This window comes from Schistocerca nitens, chromosome 1 (assembly GCF_023898315.1).
Source record: "Schistocerca nitens isolate TAMUIC-IGC-003100 chromosome 1, iqSchNite1.1, whole genome shotgun sequence".
NCBI classification, from domain to species: domain Eukaryota; kingdom Metazoa; phylum Arthropoda; class Insecta; order Orthoptera; family Acrididae; genus Schistocerca; species Schistocerca nitens.
In genome coordinates, this window is record NC_064614.1 from 529,864,498 (window position 1) to 529,889,595 (window position 25,098).

At 41.7% G+C, this 25,098-nt stretch overlaps 1 protein-coding gene across 7 annotated transcripts in view; it reads left to right on the top strand.

Annotated features, from left to right (window-relative positions):
* LOC126253529 (diacylglycerol kinase theta) overlaps positions 1-25,098 on the top strand; it is a 741,186-nt gene that overhangs the window by 411,802 nt on the left and 304,286 nt on the right. For 5 of the 7 annotated variants that reach the window (XM_049954916.1, XM_049954934.1, XM_049954960.1 and 2 more), the window contains exons 4-5: positions 15,165-15,385; positions 23,529-23,685. In XM_049954916.1, coding sequence (XP_049810873.1) covers positions 15,165-15,385; positions 23,529-23,685 — 378 coding nt within the window. Of the gene's footprint in view, positions 1-15,164; positions 15,386-23,528; positions 23,701-25,098 lie in introns of all 7 variants that reach the window. The other 2 variants (XM_049954942.1, XM_049954968.1) reach the window with 1 other exon arrangement.

Below are 25,098 nucleotides of genomic sequence, written 5' to 3' on the forward strand. Positions count from 1 at the left end.
TCCGATGTTCAATCAGACTCACAACTTTAGACGAGGGCCGGAATGTGGTGTCCCATTAGACCACGGGCTTACAGAATACGACAACATCTCGGAAGTAGGCAACACTTCCTCCTGACGCTACCGCATCTTACAGTGTTGCCAGATTGCGCAGATGGCCGGAATTAGCGTTGTCAGGGGTGGTCGGTTTTATTGGCCACCTTACATGAACGACTCGGACTTAGTATCTGTGGCGGTCGGCCGGCGGTCAGTTTTTATGTCTAAGACTGTACACTAGAGCAATGATTCCCAACCTTCATTACACCATTACCCCTGAGTGCGATGAAGCATTAGCTACCCTGCCCTGTCCTGCCTCCTCTCCCCCCTCCCCCACATTATCACCAACTTTAGCACCTAACGAGACTATAGAATGAAAGACTTTTCTTGTAACACTTTTATTTTTAAAATGATGAAACATTCGTGATATTTAGTGTGTGTATGTGTGTTAGAATTAATGAGAAAGGAATTCGTGGTGCATTGCAAGTGCTACCCACAACTAATTATCCACAGTGAGGGTAGACACTTGTAACAAAACACACTTTCCATGCATTACTACTCTCCATTGTAGCTCTTTTTGCTTCATCTGCACACTGCATCGCCATTTAAAATCAACCAAGTTGGACTGTGTGTACTATACTAACTGTTCATAAATCACTTGATTGCTGCACTCCTAACTTCCGACTGGCGGACATTGGAAGACATCAGACAGTTAATGCTTTGTGTCTGACGATACCCTCTTACAGTAATAGTAATAATAATAACAATAGTAATAATACTGTGTACAGCGCTATATGTAGTTACTGCTGTAATAGTAGAAGTTATTGCTGTGTTGGGCTGTCAATTAATTCATTTATCTGTCTCGAAGTGAATAAGGAAGCAATTTCAGGACTACTGCAGTTATTATCTGCAATTTGGAGAAGACATTTTCTTGAGATATTTAGCATTTGTGATGTATATGTGCGTCAGCGATGTATGGGAGAAAGCAAAACATACACTGTGTGATCAAAAGTATCCGGACACCCCCAAAAACATACGTTTTTCACATTAGGTGCATTGTGCTGCCATCTGCTGCCAGGTACTCTATATCAGCGACCTCAGTAATCACTAAACATCGTGAGAGAGCAGAATGTGGTGCTCCACGTAACTCGCGGGCTTCGAACGTGGTTAGGTGATTGGGTATCACTTGTGTCATATATCTGTACGCGACATTTCCACACTCCTAAATATCCCTAGGTCCACTATTTCCGATGTGATATTGAAGTAGATATGCGGAGGGACACATACAGCACAAAAAGTGTGCAGGCCGACCTCGTCTGTTGACTGACTGACTGCCGACAGTTGAAGAGGGTCGTAATGTGTAATAGGCAGACATCTATCCAGACCATCACACACGAATTCCAAACTGCATCAGGATCCACTGCAAGTACTATGGCAGTTAGGTGGGAGGTGAGAAAGCTTGGATTTCATGGTCGATCGGCTGCTCATAAGCCACACATCACGCCAGTAAATGCCAAACGACGCCTCGCTTGGTGTAAGGAGCGTAAACATACGATTGAACAATGGAAAAATGTTGTGTGGAGTGAAGAATCATGGTACACAATGTGGCGAGCTGATGTCAGGGTGTGGGTTTGGCGAATGCCCGGTGAACGTCATCTGCCGACGTGTGTAGTGCCAACAGTAAAATTCGGAGGTGGTGGTGTTATGATGTGGTCGGGTTTTTCACGGAGGGAGCTTTGCACCCTTTTTTGGCGTGGCACTATCACAGCACAGGCCTACATTGATGTTTTAAGCACCTTTTTGCTTCCCACTGTTGAAGTGCAATTTGGGGATGGCGATTGCATCTTTCAACATGATCGAGCACCTGTTCATAATGCACGGCCTGTGGCGGAGTGGTTACACGACAATAACATCACTGTAATGGACTGACCTGCACAGAGTCCTAACCTGAATCTTATAGAACGCCTTTGGGGTGGTTTGGAACGCCGACTTCGTGCCAGGCCTCACCGACCGACATCGATACCTCTCCTCAGTGCAGCACTCTGTGAAGAATGGACTACCATTCCCCAAGAAACCTTCCAGCACCTGATTGAACGTATGCCTGCGAGAGTGGAAGCTGTCATCGGTTAAGTGTGGGCCAACACCATATTGAATTCCAACATTACCGATGGAGTGCGCCACGAATTTGTATGTCATTTACAGCCAGATGTCCGGATACGTTTGGACACATAGTGTACGTGTGTAGTGAGTGGACTATGTAAGGGACCTGCAATCTCCACCACATTCATGCTACTAATTGAGAAAAATATAATTATTGATAACTTACATAACCGGTATTTAGTCTTACAAAACGGTGATAAGAGTAATGATATTTTGAAAATAATTATTTTCGTGACTGAAAGAGAATATTTTTGATTCAGTGGGGATCCACAGCCTCTGTATGTTTAATAAAAGAGTACATTGTCCGTTGTAGGCTGTATTGTGCTGTATTAAAATCGTACTATTAGCTAATTTCATCACACAGTGAGCACGATGTGTAATACATGACATAGCAAATGTATTTGATAATGATGAGCACGATATGTTATACATGACAGAGCATATGTGCCTGATAATAGCTCACTGCCGAAATTCGCTAATATACTGAAGAGCCAGAGAAGTACACCTGCCTAATATTGTATAGGGCCCCCGAGAGCATGCAGAAGTGCCGCAACACGATGTGGCATGGACTCGACGGAACTGACACCATGACTCCAACAGAGCTGTACATAAATCCGTAAAGGTATGAGAGGGTGGCGATCTCTTTTCAACAGCACGTTCCAAGGTACCCCAGTTATGCTCGATAATGTTAATGTCTGGGGAATGTGGTGGCCAGCGGAAGTGTTTAAAATCAGAAGACTGTTCCTGGAGCCTGTCTGTAGCAATTCTGGACGTGTGGAGTGTCGCATTGTCCTCCTGGAATTGCCAAAGTCCGTCGGAATGCACAGTGAACATGAATGGATGCCAGTGATGAGTCAGGATACTGACGTACGTTTCACCTGTCAGAGTCGTATCTAGACGTATCAGGGGTCCCATATCTTCCAACTGCACACGCCCCACACCGATACAGAGCTTGAACACCAGCTTGAACAGTCCCCTGCTGACATGCAGGGTCCATGGATTCATGAGGTTGTCTCCACACCCGTACACATTCATCTGCTCTATACAATTTCAAGAGAGACTCGTCCGACCAGGCAACATATTTTCAGTCATCAACAGTCCACTGTCGGTGTTGAAGGGCCCCGGTGAGGTGTAAAGCTTTGTGTCGTGCAGTCATCAATGGTACACAAGTGGATGTTCGGCTTCGAAAGCCCATATCGACAATGTTTCGTTGAATGGTTCGCACGCTCACACTTGGTGATGGCCCAGCATTGAAATCTTCAGCAATTTACGGTAGCGTTGCGCTTCTATCACGCTGAACGATTCTCTTCAGTCGTCGTTGGTCCCGTTTTACCAGGATCTTTCTCCGACCGCAGCAATGTCGAGATTTAATGTTTTAACGGATTCTGATATTCACGGTACGCTTGTGAAATTGTCGAACGGGAAAAATCCCCACTTCATCGCTACCTCGGAGATGCTGTGTCCCATTGCTCGTGCACCGACTACAACACCACGTTCAAACTCGCTTAAATCTTGATAACCTGCCATTGCAGCAGCACTAACCGATCTAGCGACTGCGCTTTTTTTCCCTTTATTGTGATTTTCAAACCTTTACATAAAGGTAGGCCGTCAGTGGCCTATCTATGCCGCTTTATGGCCACAGAAAAACATACATTAAACAGGAAGACATAAAAACAAACATACATGGAGGATAAAAACAGGAGAGATACATATTAAAATAAAGGAAGGCGTTCACGGACGCCCTTGTTGTATAAAAAAGTTCAGCACTATACACAAACGGGGACACAAAGTTGCACTCATGAATGTAAGAGCACTGAAAGAGAGACACTGATGAACTGATAGGAAGAGAAACACTAGCAGTTGCGACGAACTTCGGCGCACTAAAACATACTGTTTGCACGTAAAAGTCGGGGGCCTGCCATAGGGAAGTGGGGAGGGGAGGCGGGAGGGGGAGGGGAGGATGTCAGTGGTAGAAAAGAAGGGAGGGGTAGGGGAGAGGGTATGGGAGGGGTGGAAGCCTGGGAGGGAGGGGAGGAGACGGAGAGAGGAGAGCAGAGGAAGTGAGGAGGGAGAGAGGGGAAAAGAGGGAGCCCTGGGGGAGAAAACACAGGAGGAGGAAGGGGAAGATCAAAGCTGGCAGGAGGGGTAGATGGAGGGGCCGAGGGCATCAGGGAGGGGACAAGGGTATGGAGTGTGGTAAAATGGAGAGCAGGTGTGACGCAGGTGTACAGGCGTGGCAGTGGACGGGGGTGGGAAAGGATGGGAGAGACAAGCGGGTTAGGGAGATCAAGTTTACGGGAGGTGTAAAGGATCCGTATCCGTTCAAGGAAGAGGAGGAAGTGTGGGAAAGGAATTAAGTCGTAGAGGGTCCGCATGGGTGATGAGAGGCGGATGCGATAGGCGAGGCGGAGTGCATGGCGTTCCAGGATTTGATGGGACTTGTAGAAGGTAGGAGGGGAGGAGATCGAGGCGTGATGGACATAACAGAGGATGGGGCGGATGCAGGATTTATAGGTGTGGAGTGTTGTGGTGCGGTCCAGACCCCATGTGCGGCCAGAAAGGAGCTTGAGGAGCCGGAATCAGGAGCGGGCCTTAGCTTGGATCGTCCGAAGATGGGGGTTCCAGGAGAGGCGACGGTCAAGGGTGAACAACTGCGCCAGACACTTGCTAGTTTTATATAGGCGTTGCCGACCGCAGCGCCATATTCTCACTGTTTACATATCTCTGTATTTGAATACGCATGCCTATACAAGTTACTTTGGCCTTCAGTGTAGCACGAGCTTAAAAATGTACGATACAGCGTGCAATGGACAGTATATTTTTTTATGAAAAAGAATCGAATCGTTTGGTTTTTACACCTCAGAAAATTTCATTTTATCCCTCAGGGGGTAATTACCCCCAGGTTGGGAACTACTGCACTGGAGTATATGCCTGGTAACAATCGCAAGCGACTGCTGCTGGACACCCAAGCGGCATTTCGTTGCATTTGCGTTGCGCCAGTGGACGAAAGGACTAACGTTCATTTTTGACGTGCAAATGGGTCCCTGTCACCTTGTGTATTATCGTGTTTCGTTGCTTATAACAAGTTTTTGCCCTACACGCCGTCAGCCTAGTATTGGTGCTTCGTGAAGCAGGGATTACGGTTAGTTACATTTGAACGATTCATTTTATCGAAATGTTGCGGAACAAGTCAGTTTGCAGGATATGTATACGTAATTAGTGTTATAATCAAAATTTTTTGTTGCTGCGTAACGAAATCTTTTCTGAACCGTTGACAACTTTAACAATGAGCCATAAATATCATTTTCCCCCATAGTATTGTTGGTATGGACATGACTGTTCTTTTCAAAATGTAATGAGTCATTTATGACGAATTCATTTAGCGAGTGTGTGTATTGTAATGGTGCAGATGAAATGCCAAGCTCGTTGAAGAGGGATCTATGTGATAATTGCGCGTGTATGCCACATACTCGTTCTACTCGCTTTTGTGCAATGAAAACTTTCTTTTTAAGTCGTGAGCTGCCCCAGAATATTATTCTATAATACGTTGTCGTGTGGAGACATGTGAGGAGGTTAATTTGGTTGTTTCCAAGCCTAGAAATTATGCCAAGAGCAGAAGCAGCAGAACTTAATTATTTTGGAAATTTAGCATTATGCTTATCGATATGCTTTCATCAGTATCTGCACCCAGAAATTTATCAGTACGTACGCCCAAAAATTTGCAGCATTCGATCCTATTTACCGACTCCTGTTCTTGTGCTACGTCAATTTATTGAATACGTCTGTTACAGCCACAGGCAGTTTCTAGACATTGTTCTGATAAATAAGAAACTATTTACCAGACAAAAAAAGGAATCTTCATAGTCTTTTCCTTGCAGGTGATGTTTCTGTGCAAACAAAGAAAAGTCGCCACATATAAGCCTAACAACACTTTTCAGAAGTCCCTGATCAGGCAACACATACGCTTTAGATGTAGAATTCTAATTGTATCATGTCCTTATCTGTAGCTAATGTTTTGTTAACTTTCAAACTATATGCATCTGCACAGTTAGTAGTGATTTTCAAGTTGTGAGTAACTCTCTTTGCCAGCTAACGGCAATTAATCTTACGTAGATTAATTTAAAAGTTAGAAAGGATAACTCTAAATGGGTGGAAAGCAGTGGTTTGTAAAATGTAATTCCTATATGACAAACAAAAGCCGAACATATTGCTAGTAGTAGCTCAATGCAGTGTGGATCAGATGAACTTGATGGGTAACTAATGGGTAACTGAGCAAATCTGCCTGACATCGAGAGAAAATGTGGAACTTCTCAAAATGTTATTTAGTACTGGTGACAAAGGGTGCTGATGAATTAGAGCAGATTCACTATTCTGTTCACAGTTAGTTTGATTGTGGCACATAATTTTGAGATGGCACAGTACCTAGACTGAACAAAGTAGATGGGAATAAGCTAATCATTCAAAGTGTCCAGTGTTTTCTTTTAAGGGGTGACTAATATTTTGTCTTGTGAGGTTAAGTGCACAGCGTGTCACAGGAGGAAAGGTACTTTGGGATATGACAGAAATGATCATTTGAAGCAAAAATGTCTAGTAAACATGTGCTCTAAAATGCATAACTTAAGAGTTGTGAGTACTTTTTCATCTTCGATATTGCGAAACAAGTCTCTTCTACTGCAAGCTCTTTGCTTTCCATATTATGCGAGGAGGTAGTATGGACCAACAAGAAAAAATGTCCAGTAGCCATGGGCCCTATAGTACATGCCTTAAGAACTATGAGCAATTCTTCAGTAGAAGAGACATGTTTCACAGTAGCGAAGATGAACAAGTGTTCGTAGTTCTTAAGGTTTGCACTTTAGAACCCATGTTCACAGGTCTTTTTATTTATTTATTTATTTATTTTTGGTCCCTACTAACATCTCAAAATATGGAAAGCGAAAAACTAGCAGTAGAACAGATTTGTTTCACAGTATCGAAGATAAAGAAGTTCTCATCCCTCTTACAGAATGAATTTTAAACTCCATGTTAAATAGACATTTTTGCATTAACTAGACATTTTTGCTTCAAATAATTGTTTCTGTCATATTTCTGAATACAGACCATTCCTCTTGGGATATCCTGTATAGGGATGTGTTACATTTTTTGCAAAATGGTTATATAATAACAAATGCTGATTACACAATATGAGACTACACTATACCATACTGATAAATTGATGATGTCATTCACATGGCATATCTACAATCCTCAAGAAATAACAAGTGGATGACGTAACTAGCAACATGTAAACAATAGCAAAACAAAAAGAAGCAAACTAACGTGATATTGACAGGAAAAGTAGGTTTGAGTGGGAATGTTCTTGTTTTTGTTGCCTTTTGACATAAAAACTTGTAAATATCAGATCACAGTGGGAAAATAGGTTTTTATTAAATCAGGAATATAAATGTAATAATGAGATATACACAGTGGGAAAATAGGTTTTTATTAAATGAGGAATATAAATGTAATAATGAGATATACAATGTCTGAATATTTCAGGTTCTAGAAAGTAACACAACCCAAGCCACCCCCACACCACATGAACAACATCCGAAAGTCTCCATTGCTTATATATAGGCCAAATAAAAACATATCAGACTCCTTCTGCATTCTAGAATACTCACCTAGCCTCCTGTCTCTTTGTTACCAACATCCACATTCTGCCTTCTGTTATATAGGTGCTTGTACAAAAAGACAAATATAGTAATCTGGTTAATAACAGCTAATCCAGTATAGATGATTTGGAGGCTAAAACATGGAAGCCTAGTAATGACGTGCAGAAGGTCTCATTGTTCACATGTCAACATTTACACCAGTATTAATATGAATGTATAACCACAACAGTTTCAATGAACTATGTTTTGAATTAAGCACCTTGTGGTTCATATGTATGGGTTTCATATTGCACTTCTATAAATAAGCTTTTGTTATGAAATATTCAATATACCAATATGTTAGGTAGTAAGATTGAATGTAACAAGATGAAATTTACTGCATTCTATAATTTTAGCTACAAATAGTGCATACTGTTTCCTCTTTCATAAATTTTAAGGCTATTAAACAGTTATACAACCTAAAGTTTTGTGCACTAGATCATAATTTGAATCCAGGTTCATGCCTTTTGTTGCAATGCACCAATCAAATGCATGATCTGTGCATACTTTACAGACAGATATAGTTTTAACATATTACTTATTTCCTTACATACTTTTCCAACTCAACACAAACTCACCAGCTATTTTGCTGGAGCAGCACATCTTGCGGAAAGAATATATGGCTTGGAGAGTCTGATGTAATGACAGCCTTGTACAGTTAAACATTGACTTGGTTTGCAAAGTGTGCACAGATAGCAGAACTGGTAGTGGACTGCATTTTAGAGTCAGGGATCAGGTCTCAAGTTGTAGTTTGGCACATAGTTTTATCTTCCCACAAATGTATCTCTGTGACCATTTTACATAGGTGCTATGTGTCATTGTTTTCATTTTGCATGATGTCTGCAGTGCAGAACTCTATCTCAGTGGAGTTCTGTTCCAGCTTAAGAATTTCACTGTGCAGGATGTCTCAAAGACCTTACATCAAGCATCTAGGGGTGATGGATCGTAGCTTGGGGAAAAATATTTTGTTAGAGAGAAAAGTTAATTGATGCTTCTCGATGATGCTAGGTATCCCTTTGCACCTGAGTGGCAGAAGGGCATAGTCATTTGGTGTGTGCATATGTGATGTGTGTTGTCAGTAATCAGTCATCTACTTTGTTGTAAAGGGGCTGGGCTGAGCAAAATTAAAGTTCCTGATTCACTTTCTCCACTTAGAGACACTCATTCTTATGGTTTTCTTGTTGAAAACCATTATATCATTTAACTGCGCGGTAGGTAGTATGCAGCACACCTGCACTGTGCTAGTTAACTGTAATCTCATCATCCAAAGGCCTGCAAATACTGAAGGACACGTAGTGTAATTGCGAAGCATCAATGAATGTCATGTGATCTGTCATCTGCAGAAGCTTGATGCAAAGACTTTGAGGCATCCTGTATAAGCAAGTATTTGGTCAGTATGAAGCCAGTGGCTTTAAAAATATTATCTATGATTTGTTGTTTTTCTGCTTATAAGCTGCATATGTAAAAATGTAATGTACCTGGGCAGCAATAGGAAGCAAATTTAAAATGGCAGTTTGTCAGTATCATTAATTTTCAAAGTTAAAAAGACTTGAAATGTTGCTCTATGTATATACACAGTGTTTCTCTCATCTCATAAAATTTGTATTGTGATTTACATTCAACTTTCCTTTTGAAGCTGTCCCCATTGCTTATATATATACGAGGGCGGTTCAGAAAGTAACCTCCGATTGGTCACAGTGCGGGTTGTGGGGGGAGTAGCGACGCCATCTGTGCGTTCACGCACTCAACAGGTCAGTCGGCATCAAGCCGTGGTCGAGTGAACGTCGTACCTGCGCTAGTTTAGTTTTTGTGGCAGTTTGAAATGTGTGCTGCAATAGAAAACCCCGCCAAATGTGAGGTGCGTGCTGTCATAAGGTTTTTTACAGCCAAAGGATATTCTGCAGCAGCTATTCATCGTGAGCTTTGTGCCGTGTACGGACCAAGAGTTATGAGTGAAGGAGTTGTCCGTGAATGGGTACGTTTATTTAAAAGTGGACGAGAAAACGTTCATGATGAAGAGAGGAGTGGTAGACCATCATTGGTGACTGACGAACTCGTTCAGACAGTTGATGCAAAAGTTCGTGAAAATCGACGTTTCTCAATGTCGGAGTTGTCTACTGGTTTTCCACAGATTTCTAAGACTCTCTTGTACGAGATAGTGACAGCAAGATTGGGTTACCGTAAGTTCTGTGCACGATGGGTGCCCAAAATTCTTACCGACCACCACAAAACTCAAAGAATGGCCTCTGCATTAGAATTTCTGTCACGTTATGAGGACGAAGGAGAACCATTGTTAAACAGAATCGTGACCGGTGACGAAACCTGGATTAAGTACGTGAACCCTGAGACAAAAGAACAATCAAAGATGTGGGCACATTCAAATTCGCCTACCAAACCAAGAAAAGCCTCGCAAGATTTTTCTGCCAGAAAACTGATGGCAACGGTGTTTTGGGATGCCAAAGGGGTGTTGTTGGTTGAATTCATGGAACATGGTACGACCATTAATCAAGACGTGTACTGTGAAACAATAAAAAAGTTACGACGGGCTATACAGAACAAACGCCGTGGTATGCTGACTTCCGGTATCATTTTTTTGCCCGATAACGCCCGTCCTCACTCTGCTCGCAGAACAACGGCCCTTCTTGAGTCCTTCAACCATCCACCTTACAGCCCAGACCTGGCGCCAAGTGATTATCACCTCTTCATGCATTTGAAGAAATGGCTCGGGTCACAGCGGTTTGATGACGACGAAGAGCTCAAAGATGCGGTCACAGGCTGGCTCCAGGCACAAGCGGGTGATTTTTATGCAGAAGGAATTTCAAAGCTTGTGAAGAGATACGATAAGTGCCTCAATCGCTATGGAGACTATGTAGAAAAATAGTGCAAAGATGTAGTTGTAAGATGTATATATTAAAATATTTTTATTTAACTTGGTGTATTTTTTTAAATCAACCGGAGGTTACTTTCTGAACGGCCCTCGTATATGTATATATATATATATAAAACAAAGATGATGTGACTTACCGAACGAAAGCGCTGGCAGGTCGATAGACACACAAACAAACACAAACACCACACACAAAATTCAAGCTTTCGCAACAAACTGTTGCCTCATCAGGAAAGAGGGGAAGGAGAGGGAAAGACGAAAGGATGTGGGTTTTAAGGGAGAGGGTAAGGAGTCATTCCAATCCCGGGAGCGGAAAGACTTATCTTAGGGGGAAAAAAGGACGGGTATACACTCGCACACACACACATATCCATCCACACATATACAGACACAAGCAGACATATTTAAAGACAAAGAGTTTGGGCAGAGATGTTAGTCGAGGCAGAAGTGCAGAGGCAAAGATGTTGTTGAATGACAGGTGAGGTATGAGTGGCGGCAACTTGAAATTAGCGGAGATTGAGGCCTGGTGGATAACGGGAAGAGAGGATATATTGAAGAGCAAGTTCCCATCTCCGGAGTTCGCATAGGTTGGTGTTGGTGGGAAGTATCCAGATAACCCGGACGGTGTAACACTGTGCCAAGATGTGCTGGGCGTGCACCAAGGCATGTTTAGCCACAGGGTGATCCTCATTACCAACAAACACTGTCTGCCTGTGTCCATTCATGCGAATGGACATTTTGTTGCTGGTCATTCCCACATAAAATGCGTCACAGTGTAGGCAGGTCAGTTGGTAGATCACGTGGGTGCTTCCATACGTGGCTCTGCCTTTGATCGCGTACACCTTCCGGGTTACAGGACTGGAGTAGGTGGTGGTGGGAGGGTGCATGGGACAGGTTTTACACCGGGGGCGGTTACAAGGGTAGGAGCCAGAGGGTAGGGAAGGTGGTTTGGGGATTTCATAGGGGTGAACTAAGAGGTTACGAAGGTTAGGTGGACGGCGGAAAGACACTCTTGGTGGAGTGGGGAGGATTTCATGAAGGATGGATCTCATTTCAGGGCAGGATTTGAGGAAGTCGTATCCCTGCTGGAGAGCCATATTCAGAAACTGATCCAGTCCCGGAAAGTATCCTGTCACAAGTGGGGCACTTTTGTGGTTCTTCTGTGGGAGGTTCTGGGTTTGAGAGGATGAGGAAGTGGCTCTGGTTATTTGCTTCTGTACCAGGTCGGGAGGGTAGTTGCGGGATGCGAAAGCTGTTGTCAGGTTGTTGGTGTAATGGTTCAGGGATTCCGGACTGGAGCAGATTCGTTTGCCACGAAGACCTAGGCTGTAGGGAAGGAACAGTTTGATGTGGAATGGGTGGCAGCTGTCATAATGGAGGTACTGTTGCTTGTTGGTGGGTTTGATGTGGATGGACGTGTGAAGCTGGCCATTGGACAGGTGGAGGTCAACATCAAGGAAAGTGGCATGGGATTTGGAGTAGGACCAGGTGAATCTGATGGAACCAAAGGAGTTGAGGTTGGAGAGGAAATTCTGGAGTTCTTCTTCACTGTGAGTCCAGATCATGAAGATGTCATCAATAAATCTGTACCAAACTTTGGGTTGGCAGGCCCGGGTAACCAAGAAGGCTTCCTCTAAGCGACCCATGCATAGGTTGGCGTACGAAGGGGCCATCCTGGCACCCATGGCTGTTCCCTTTAATTGTTGGTATGTCTGGTCTTCAAAAGTGAAGAAGTTGTGGGTCAGGATGAAGCTGGCTAAGGTAATGAGGAATTGGTTTTAGGTAGGGTGGCAGGTGATCGGCGTGAAAGGAAGTGCTCCATCGCAGCGAGGCCCTGGACATGCGGGATATTTGTGTATAAGGAAGTGGCACCAATGTTTACAAGGATGGTTTCTGGGGGTCTGTCGACCTGCCAGCGCTTTCGTTCGGTAAGTCACATCATCTTTGTTTTTAGATATATTTTCCCACGTGGAATGTTTCCCTCTATATATATGACTTCCAGCCTTGCATCTCAATCCTTCTTAAAAAACCTTAATCCTACTCCCAACATCACCACTGCTGAAGCCCAGGCTATCCGTGATCTGAAGGCTGACCGATCCATCGTCATTCTTCCGGCGGACAAGGGTTCCACGACCGTGGTACTTGATCATCGTGAGTATGTGGCTGAGGGACTGCGTCAGCTTTCAGACAACACCACATACAAAGTTTGCCAAGGTAACCCCATTCCCGATGTCCAGGCGGAGCTTCAAGGAATCCTCAGAACCTTAGGCCCCCTGCAAAACCTTTCACCTGACTCCATCAGCCTCTTGACCCCACTGACACCCCGCACCCCTACCTTCTACCTTCTTCCTAAAATCCACAAACCCAATCATCCCGGCCGCCCCATTGTAGCTGGTTACCAAGCCCCCACAGAACGTATCTCTGCCTACGTAGATCAACACCTTCAACCCATTACATGCAGTCTCCCATCCTTCATCAAAGACACCAACCACTTTCTCGAACACCTGGAATCCTTACCCAATCTGTTACCCCCAGAAACCATCCTTGTCACCATTGATGCCACTTCCTTATACACAAATATTCCGCACGTCCAGGGTCTCGCTGCGATTGAGCACTTCCTTTCACGCCGATCACCTGCCACCCTACCTAAAACCTCTTTCCTCATCACCTTAGCCAGCTTCATCCTGACCCACAACTTCTTCACTTTTGAAGGCCAGACATACCAACAATTAAAGGGAACAGCCATGGGTACCAGGATGGCCCCCTCGTACGCCAACCTATTCATGGGTCGCTTAGAGGAAGCCTTCTTGGTTACCCAGGCCTGCCAACCCAAAGTTTGGTACAGATTTGTTGATGACATCTTCATGATCTGGACTCACAGTGAAGAAGAACTTCAGAATTTCCTCTCCAACCTCAACTCCTTTGGTTCCATCAGATTCACCTGGCCCTACTCCAAATCCAATGCCACTTTCCTTGACGTTGACCTCCACCTGTCCAATGGCCAGCTTCACACGTCCGTCCACATCAAACCCACCAACAAGCAACAGTACCTCCATTATGACAGCTGCCACCCATTCCACATCAAACGGTCCCTTCCCTACAGCCTAGGTCTTCGTGGCAACCGAATCTGCTCCAGTCTGGAATCCCTGAACCATTACGCCAACAACCTGACAACAGCTTTCGCATCTCGCAACTACCCTCCCGACCTGGTACAGAAGCAAATAACCAGAGCCACTTCCTCATCCCCTCGAACCCAGAATCCCCCACAGAATAACCACAAAAGTGCCCCACTTGTGACAGGATACTTTCCGGGACTGGACCAGACTCTGAATGTGGCTCTCCAGCAGGGATACGACTTCCTCAAATCCTGCCCTGAAATGAGATCCATCCTTCATGAAATCCTCCCCACTCCATCAAGAGTGTCTTTACGCCGTCCACCTAACCTTCGTAACCTGTTAGTTCATCCCTATGAAATCCCCAAACCACCTTCCCTACCCTCTGGCTCCTATCCTTGTAACCGCCCCCGGTGTAAAACCTGTCCCATGCACCCTCCCACCACCACCACCTACTCCAGTCCTGTAACCCGGAAGGTGTACACGATCAAAGGCAGAGCCACATGTGAAAGCACCCACGTGATTTACCAACTGACCTGTCTACACTGTGATGCATTCTATGTGGGAATGACCAGCAACAAAATGTCCATTCGCATGAATGGACACAGGCAGACAGTGTTTGTTGGTAATGAGGATCACCCTGTGGCTAAACATGCCTTGGTGCACGCCCAGCACATCTTGGCACAGTGTTACACCGTCCGGGTTATCTGGATACTTCCCACCAACACCAACCTATGCGAACTCCGGAGATGGGAACTTGCTCTTCAATATATCCTCTCTTCCCGTTATCCACCAGGCCTCAATCTCCGCTAATTTCAAGTTGCCGCCACTCATACCTCACCTGTCATTCAACAACATCTTTGCCTCTGCACTTCTGCCTCGACTAACATCTCTGCCCAAACTCTTTGTCTTTAAATATGTCTGCTTGTGTCTGTATATGTGTGGATGGATATGTGTGTGTGTGCGAGTATATACCCGTCTTTTTTCCCCCTAAGATAAGTCTTTCCGCTCCCGGGATTGGAATGACTCCTTACCCTCTCCCTTAAAACCCACATCCTTTCGTCTTTCCCTCTCCTTCCCCTCTTTCCTGATGAGGCAACAGTTTGTTGCGAAAGCTTGAATTTTGTGTGTATGTTTGTGTTTGTTTGTGTGTCTGTCGACCTGCCAGCACTTTCATTCAAATTCCACTGTTTTTCAGGCACAAAACCTTTAATACCTTTTATGATATAAGTGTTTCAGCATATTCTTGACAGTAAATAAAATTTCAACATTCGATTTCAGTTTGCGAGTACTTTGTACACGTAGAATGCCAGGACTTTGCAGTGGCTGACTGCAAAGAAAATGCAACATATCTCCCTGGCAAGGAGCTGTCATCGGTGCACCATGAACACCACTGGCGTGAGGGTAACCTGCCGAGCAACTCGAAGTGTGTTGTATGCAAGAAGACATGCTGGTCAGCAGAATGTCTGTCAGGATACCGATGCGAGTGGTGTGGCATGACGGTTTGTGATGATAAACTCTTTTTATCTTTGTTAGTTTTTATAGCCTATTTTCTATATAGCTGTAAAGAGATACCAGTTAAAAGTGATGGCTGACATGTCCATCAAAAAATAATTACTAAATCTCAGGCTGTGAGAAAATGTTCACTTGCTATCTCTTCTTTTTGTATCTCTTGCTTTTTACGGTGAATCCTTATTTATTTCTTTAGCTTGTGTCCTCAGTCTTGTTATCATTGTCTTGTGTTAAGTATTAATAGCATGAAACATAGTATGTAATAAATGCAGTAAGAAAAATAATGGTCATTTTGAGGTAGAAATGTTAAGGCTGCTGGAGTGGCTCACAAGCAGTCAGAAGTATATTAGCATTGTTATATTAGCATTAATCTCCATCCCAGAACTTGAAGGAGTGACAGGGCAAATAAAATTGATTTTTAACATGGAAGATTTTCATAATTTAGTGTTTGAGCAAAGAAAGATTACATACTGTATGGAGAGGTGGAAGAAAAAATGGTACAGACAGTCAATTTGGGTTGAGGAGAGACAGTGGGAGACAACTAGATTTATGACAAAAAAAGTAATCCTGAAGTGAGAGAAAATAGTGACCATGATGTCAGTGTAGAAAGTAGACTGTGAACTAGAGGAGGGTAAGAATGATAAACTAATTAATAGACATGGAAGGGAAGTGTTTTCAGAAGGTATAAGAGGAAATAAAATCTAACAACTTTTTCCCACAAAAGATCAGTTCAACATTGGTCATTTTACTGTAAAATTTTGGGTCCTTTACAAGCCACACATTTATTGCATTATCTATTTGTTCCATACAAGCTTACTTATATGTGAATTTATCATAGATGAACATCATCTCTATTTCAGCATCTTCCTTTCCTTTCACAGTCAACATCTCCATTACTGGATCTAACTGTCATACCTCAGTAGTAGAAAGTAACTTCTTAGTATTCAGACGTAATTTCAAGAAGTGTTAATAGCGAGTATCACATAAGTGACTTTGGCTAAAGTTTGCATTATTCGTACTGTCATTAGATACTCCTCCCAGTCATCTCAGTGGTAATGTTAGTTTCGCAACATGGTAGTGCAACAAAATGAGTGATTGAAAATGTATGTACTTATTTAACAGTAGTATAGAATCCTGGGGAGAACAATATATAAAATAAATGAAGTGCAGTCAATCACTTGTAGAAAACTGATGTGTTGCACACAGACACATGTAACAGAAATGAGTATTCATTGGCTTTCGATTTCTGTCTCTTTTCCAAGCAAAAGTACATATTCATAAACACAACATTGCATCAGTTCACAATAGGTGAGTGACAGCTTTACCTTTATTTTACATATTTACTTATTTTATTTAGTCCTCCGGGGATCATCTGATAATGAGATATGATCTGTCATCATTTTCAGTTACTTTGTCTTCTGTAGTTGATATCTTGAGGCTAGAGAGTTCTTTCATAAAATTCTGTCTGTCTGCTTTCCACTTTAATGACAGTTCTTAATCATCTAGACTTTTTATCTCATGGGCCTAAAAACTGTACTTATCTTGAGATCTCAGCTTTAAGAACTAAAGACATAAAGGGCCAGTTGTAAAAAAGCACTTGATCTTAGATTTGCACAAAAAATGAACTCTAATCAAGCTGAATCAGAAATCTGCACTGGATAAACTTTAATCTCACGTTATTGCACTGTGAACTAGGATCAATTTTGCCTACCAAAATTTAATGGATCGAGCCTTATTCTGTTAGAATAATCAGTAGACAACATAATGCACCACAGAAGAACAAAATTTGTTTTTCTCAAGTACAAGCTGAAAAGAAGTAACTAATAAACAAGTTATTAATACCGCTAAACTGCTGAAGTTTAAAAAATTTTATGTCTGAAATGCTATGGTAAGGAGAGTATCAACAGTCCAAGTAATGTGTTAATGGGCAGATAATAATTCTTGTCATAAGAATTCTAGGAGACAACACATAAAGTGAAAAAGTTTAAAAACATTTTAAAGTCACTTAGCACCTGAATGAGAAATAGACATTAAAACTATTTAAAATGAGAAGTTAGCTAAATAGAGTTTGATTGCAGCCAATAATGACTGAGCATGAGCATCTTTTACACAAATGCTTTCTAGGATTGAATAGTAGTGATGATATAATTTGTATTAAATTTTTAATTACTGAAGATGTGCTTAAACGACTGTGCCACCTCATTGCTTGCATGATGATGAAAAGAAATGGTAAGCACATGTAAGTCAATTAGCAACCTAATGATCATTAGCCAGAGTGAAAATAAAATTGTGACTCAGTAGCTACCTGCTGGACTACAGTGCCAGTGGTCTGGGGTTCAAATCAGAGTCCGTCCTAAGTTTTTTTTTACCTCTGGTAGTGTTCCTTAATGTGCAAAATGCCAAGTTTCATCATGGTCTGAAGACCATATTAAACTGTAGATCCTCATATTCCTGGATGGGTGAGTCTGTTCAGAGATGTGATTAAGGCAAGGCTGTACCAATTCGCGATGAACCACCCCAAGTAAATTATTCTGGTGGCCAAATCAACATTCAGGTTGTTCACAGTGCTACCTAAAAAGACAATGCAAATGTGTACCTTTGCCACACTCTGTGCTTTGGTGTTGAATAACAATGGCTTTAAAACCCATGAACTATTAAAACTTTTGTCCACACAGAGAACTACCGTATCTGTGGCCAGTAATCCACAATGTGTATTTTTTCATCACTTCTGAAAGCCTGACATGACACCATGTTTGTCTACAGTTTGTGTTTGCAGTTGAATAAGCTGTGCCACCTAATGGCAAATCGCAGGTGGTCATGAATTATCAGCTTCTGACTTTGTATTCTCAACAACATTTTGTTAACAAAAGTTATTATAATGACAGTAAGTTTTAAAAACATACCACGTGAATATGCCACTTGCTGTTTTACTAATGTCCTGTACCACTGTGGTGGGGGTGTTCAGTGTTAAGAGCCTTAAGTGCAGAGAATTATATTGTTTCTTTTCGTTTGATTTACAATTGTGTGACTATTTTGATTTTGTTCAGAAGTAGAGGAATGTCTTGAAGAAGTTTGAAAAGTTTTTTCGACTCAGTTTCCTCCATTTTCACAACATGAAACCTCCAGTAATAAACATTTTATGTCTGCTATGTATGATTAATATTTGTAGTGAAGGACTGATAAGCATATTGATAGCTGATTTAGCAGTATTGCAAAGCATGTCGTGCGCTAATTTACATCAACATTGAACCTATTTCAGTAAATCCAAGTTTAGAGTTATACAAAATTTTGAATCCGTGAAGTGGGTTCATATTCTGAATTAAGATAAAAATTCATCTCCAATCAGTGACATTTCAACAGTTGGTGTAAATATGCTGCTCCCTCTCTTTTCCCTCAAACCATGTTTAACCATATTCTTTACAGGTCACACATTGAACACATTTTCTTCAAATATAAAACTGCCTACTGATCTTTATAATTGTAGATATTTTGTTGCCTTTTATTTAGATATAGCTAAAACTGAGGCTTTTGTCGATTTGAACATGAACTTCTAAATTTTATTCACTGCATAAATAGACTACACTGTTGCTAAACACATGCCGAAAGTTAATAGGTAGTTGGCAATTAAACAGCCTAAATTCCTGAAGATGGAGTCTTCTTGTATTTTGTGGATGTTACTTATTTTGTCTGCGTATTTTGTACAAAACGTTAATGATGTTTGGTAGCTACTCATCTGTAACTGTTTCATGTGTGGTACATAGATACACACAAACACAGGAAACCTTTCAATCTTTTTTTAGTTTAAGTAACCTCCATCTCTTCGTCTTTCTCTCATATATGACCGCACACTCACAGATCAGTGTGCAAGCGCATCCAAACCCATGATAATACAACTGATTAGACTATGTCCTTTGTGGTAAAACTTGACTAGAAGAAGGGATCGGTTGGCAGGACTTGTTCTGAGGCATCAATGGATCACCAATTTAGTATGGGAGGGCAGCGTGGAGGGTAAAAATTGTAGAGGGAGACCAAGAGATGAATACATGAAGCACATTCAGAAGGATGTAGGTTGCAGTAGTTAGTTGGAGATGAAGAAGCTTGCGCAGGATAGAGTAGCATGGAGGGCTGCATCAAACCAGTCTCTGGACTGCAGACAACAACAACAACAATGTCCTCTTTGATGGATCTGGGAAAGTGGTTCAAATGGCTCTGAGCACTATGGGACTTAACTTCTGAGGTCATCAGTCCCCTAGAACTTAGAACTACTTAAACCTAACTAACCTAAGGACATCACATACATCCATGCCCAAGGCAGGATTCGAACCTGCGACCGTAGCAGTCGTGCGGTTCCAGACTGTAGCGCCTAGAACCGCTCGGCCACTCTGGCTGGCCTGGGAAAGTGACTAAAGGAATGCATCAGTGAAAAGGGAGTAATGTTGTTGTCATGGTCTTCAGTCTGAAGACTGATTTGTTACAGCTCTCCATGCTACTGAATCCTGTGCAAGCCTCTTCATCTCCACATAACTACTGCAACTTACATCCTTCTGAATTTGTGAACTGTACTCATCTCTTATTCTCCCTCTACAATCCCCCCATCCCCTACCCAACTTCCCTCCAATATTAAATTGGTAACCTCTTGATGTCTCAGAATGTGTGCTATCAACGATCCCTTTTCCTAGTTAGGTTGTGCCACAGATTCCTTTTCTCTCCAATTCCATTCAGTACCTCCTGATTAGTTACATGATCTACCCATCTAATCATCAGCATTCTTCTGTAGCACCGTATTTCAAAAACTTCTATTCTCTTCTTGTCCAAACCGTTTATCGTCCTTGTTTTACTTCCACACATGGCTACATGCCATACAAATAATTTCAGAAAAGACCTCCTAACACTTAAATTTGTATTCAGTGTTAACAGATTTATCTTCAGAAATGCTTTCCTTGCCATTAGCCAGTCTACATTTTACATCCTTTCTACTTCAACCTTGTGCATAGAAATAAGCGGTTAACGAGGTGATGGGAGGCAGGAGCTAGATCGCTGTCAGCAGCAGTAGCAAAATGAGGGTTGAATGATGTAACAGTCACAAAACTGAGAGTGATGGTGCATGCGAGAGAGAGAGAGAGAGAGATGAGATGAGTGGGAAAGTGGAATACAGGGAAGAAATGGATTGGACAAGTGTAAAAAAGGAAAGAGTGTCATCATGGAAGTGAAACTGGGATAGCAGGCAAGAGTACAATTGTAGGTTTGGGCCAGAGAGACAGCACAAATAAAAGCTATGTGAGTGGGACAGTTCCCACGTGTGTTGTCAACATAGCTGGTGGCTGGTGCTGAATTGAGGGAGGGGGGGGGGGGGAGGTGGAGAAGGGGAAGAGGGGGTAGGATGCATGGAACATGTACTGAAGCAGCTGTTGAAATCACTTGTATTGTTGTATGCAGCAAGTTTAGCAACTGGGTAGCTGCATTTGTCGTAACTATTCGAGCGGGTAAAAGATGATTAAATGTTACCCTGACATAGCACTCTACACTGTAATTGCAGCACAGCTAATAAATAACATGGTTGGTTTCACATATGGCTCTTCCTTTAAAGGGATTGGAAATGTATGTTACTGGACAACATTTCAAAATTGAAAGTGGTTGACAACTGCATGGAATACGTTGTGCAGTTGTGTCACCCATTAAAGGAATGATCGAATGGGTGCAGGTTTGGAAGTGAGGGTGGCAGAGACATGGGTTAGGGTACTGCATAAGTTGGGTGTTATATAGAGTGCTGCTATTGGGGATGGTAGAATTTTAGCTAGAATAATTGTCATCTCAGGCCATGAGAATAGACGATTTGATGAACAGGTTGTACCAAGAAAATTGTCACGTACTAGAAACAGTAGTAGGTAATAACTCTTCAGCAAAGGATTTGGTTGAGTTTTCAAGGCTTGACTGATACTGAGAGATAAGGGAAGTATTGATTGGTGGATGTTTCACTGTAGGTTTGCTCCTTTCCCTGGTATAGAAGATGTGGAAAATCTCTTTCTGTACTGGATATTGTTTGTCTTTGGCAATGGCAAGGTTGACAACATATTTGTATAACTGCTGCTTCCGACTGTAGATGCATCCACAGGTGCCAACACTGCTGTGAAACGGCACAAGTGGCAAAGTGTCAGAATAGAGGTTGAAAGGTTTTAAGTACCAGAAGATTTTATAGAGTTAGCTGTTAGGTGGAGATAAATATCCAGAAGGGTAGCTTGTTGAGAAGGATCAGGTGGAGTAGATTTGGGAACTGAGGTTCTAGAGGAAGGAGCAGAATTTGAATTGCTATGTGGTAAGGAGTAATCCTCAAAGTGGCCTGAATAAGGACAATTTGATAGTGATGCTGATCAGAGAAGCTAGATGGCAGTCAAGCGGAGTTGGGTTTGTGGAACTTTGGGGGCAGATGAAAGGTGGATGTGTGGAGGATTGCCATTGTGATGAGAGGTTACTGTGATAGGTTTTGGGACATTCCTTATATTTTTAGGAACAGTTGGAAATCATATTGAACTTATGGGATGAGATCACGGTGGGTTTATAAGCAGAGCTGTTTGAAAGCTATGGGAGACACCCAGTCACACAATCACAGTGTTTCATAACAGAGGTGGAGTATTTGCCTGTGAAAATAATGCTGATTTAACTAGAAAATTAAAATATGCTTCTCTCTACTTGCTATTTTTATTCAGAGCTGATGATCTTGGCATTAACATGAACTATAAGTGCCCTGCACGCCTTCCTTTAATTATACTTGTGTTGTCCGTATGTTCCTATCATTACCTTGACCAACTTCTGTTCCTTTGCTCCTTGTCACACTCTTCGTCTTTATATCTTTCTCTCAGGAAGGAAAATATGATTCTGGAACTTTGAGGGTCACTGTTTATTTGTCATTGTGTCTGTTATCCATACTTGATTTAAGCTAATTTTTTGTTGGCACAAGTCTTTGTATCTCTATTAATTCTTCCATGATGATTTAATTTCAGTTGTTTCTTTTTTAATTAGTTTATGGATTGTACTAAAGAATAGCCTTTTAATTTTTTTTCAAATTGCATTCCTCCATAATTACATAGTTAATAATAGACAAACAGTCATGAAAACTACAGTACCAAGAAAGAATGGCTCAATTGAATGCAGAGTTTTAGGATTTGTAGAATGTCATATCAGCAGAATGTCTATAAATCTGTCATAAAAAGTGGAATTGTTAAAAGCAAATGTGGGCATGGCTCATGAATATCAAAAGGTGCACTACCAACATGTGAGAGAAGCTGAATGGGGCAAGAAGATTAAAAAAGAAAACAGTGAAGTTTGTATTAAACCTATCAGTAATTGAGCATTGTTCATAGGACTGTGTGGGTAACAGGATACACAATGTGGATTGAGTGCCAACTTCTCTCCTTGGTCATAATACTTACCCCTCAATGTTAGCGTATCCCAGGAAGTGTATGCTAATGGTTCAAAGCTGTCTATACTGATGGCACGTATGCAATTGCATCTTCTTCCATTGTCTGAAAACCACAAACAGCTCAGACTGTAATGGCCATGTGAACAGAATTGTGGTAAGCTGAAAGACAGACTGTAGGATTTGTAGGAGTCCCACTTCCATTTGTCCTACAGAAATGGCATTATAGATGACTGGCAGCCTACATTGTTAGCAACGTGATATTCAAATACCTACTGTGGTGGTTTGGATGATCATTGGATAAAATATATAATTTTGAGTCCTACATTTCAAGGGAAATTTTGAACATATTTTGTACAGAAGCACCTTTACTGAACAGCTCTTGTGGCAAGGAAGTGGAATTGGAAGAAATACTAACTTGAATAAAGTAGCATAGTATTCTTTACACACTAGTCACTGCAAGAGGTACAACAAACATTTTTGCACACATATAATTTGTTCATTCACACAGTTTGTAAAGCTAATCAGGCAATGTATTCTAATTGCCTGTCATTTAAATATCTTGTCTTTGTTTAGATGCTGTGAATAACAATAAAAACCAATGTATTCATAGCAGTTGATAGACAGTCTTTCTATGGGATAATGTTCTATTTTTTCTGTGTAATTTCTTCATTTGGTATACATTACCTGTGTAATAATGTAACTTACTTCTGATGCAGTCTCATGCTGTGTGCCGTAAGAGCATTCCTCCTGAATGTACATTCGGAAACCTGGAACCCATATATCTGCCCCCACATGCTGTTAGCATTCCCCGCACTGAGGTGCCAATGGAGGCAATAATAGGGGTGCAGGTCCGACGGAAAGAGACCATGTCCCGTGAGTATTCGTGCCGTAAGTGTTACCTCATCAAACCATAACATTCCATTTCATAATTGCATTGTTTAATGAGCAATACTATAGATCAGTAATAGCTTGCAACATTTTATTATTTACATCCTGCAAATCTCTGTTACATTTTCTTGATGTGTACAGTTTTTACCACTTGTTTGTATCGTAGTTGTACAGCATTTGCATGATGACCTTTTATTCTGAAGTTGTGTTCAAAATTTGTTTTTAAATTCCTAAAGTGAAACATATTCATCTGTTTAATAAAAGTTACTCTTAAGAGTGACATAAAGTGCTGTTGTGTATAATATTCATATTGGGATACAAACAGAAATAGCCTAGCACTTTTAATGGCTAGCACAATCATTTACTGTAATACTGCTTCATTAACACAGATGTTCTCTTCAAATAACTTGGTGTAATTTTCATTAATTAATATCTAATAAATGACTGTAACTGTCATCACTTATAGCCCCACCAACAGTCTCATGTTTAAGGTACAAAAGTGATTGTGCCAAATAATGTTTATTTATGCTCTAATATCTTCATCAGTAAAAATATAAAAGTTTAATTCAAAATTTGAAGTGAAGAAAAGGAAAAAGTGTTATCGAAAATAACCTTCAGTTACAGTTACTACCAAAAACCATCATGTAGGAAATAATTCTCATGGTACATGTAAAATATCCGCATTGCACTCTGTGGAATGTAAACTGCCAGAAAAAGAAAGTGTAACATCCTCAAGGAAAGGGTCAAGAAAATTCAAAACCTTCAAGGAGAGGGTCATTTTATTGACAAGTAAGGTGATAGGCAGATCATCACTCTAACAGTATATGGTAATAAATTCAGACCAAATGACTCAAATGTCACAGCAAAGGTTGCCCAGTCATATCAACACACTGTGTATCTCCCTCTGGGGCAATCTCACATTCAGACAATCGTAAAGTTGCCAAATGGCATCCTGTAATAGATTGTCCCAAGCATCTTGCATCTTTTGTTGCAGTTGGGCAGTGGTCTTGCAGATACTGAAGAACAAGTAAGTTCCTTCTTCATTATGTCCCATATGTGTTCACTTGATGAGAGGCCTGGTGAGCTCACTGGCTGGGCAGCTGTTGTTTAACACATGAGCACTATGTGTCACACAGCTGTATATGGACGTTCATTGTCCTGCTAAAATAGCATATTACCTTCCTGTCAAAGAAATGGCAGTAGCATGGAGATAACAGCCTGTGCAATGTTGTGGGCACTGGTTGCGTTACCTCCAGAAACACAAAATGTGGCTGTGTGTTGTAACTGATGGCGCCCCGCACCTTAAGCCTAGGTTGGGACCTGTGTGTCGTGGACGAATGCACTGTGGAACAGGCAGTGCACCAGGTACGCCATGTGCGTGTGTGTCCATCACTCTCT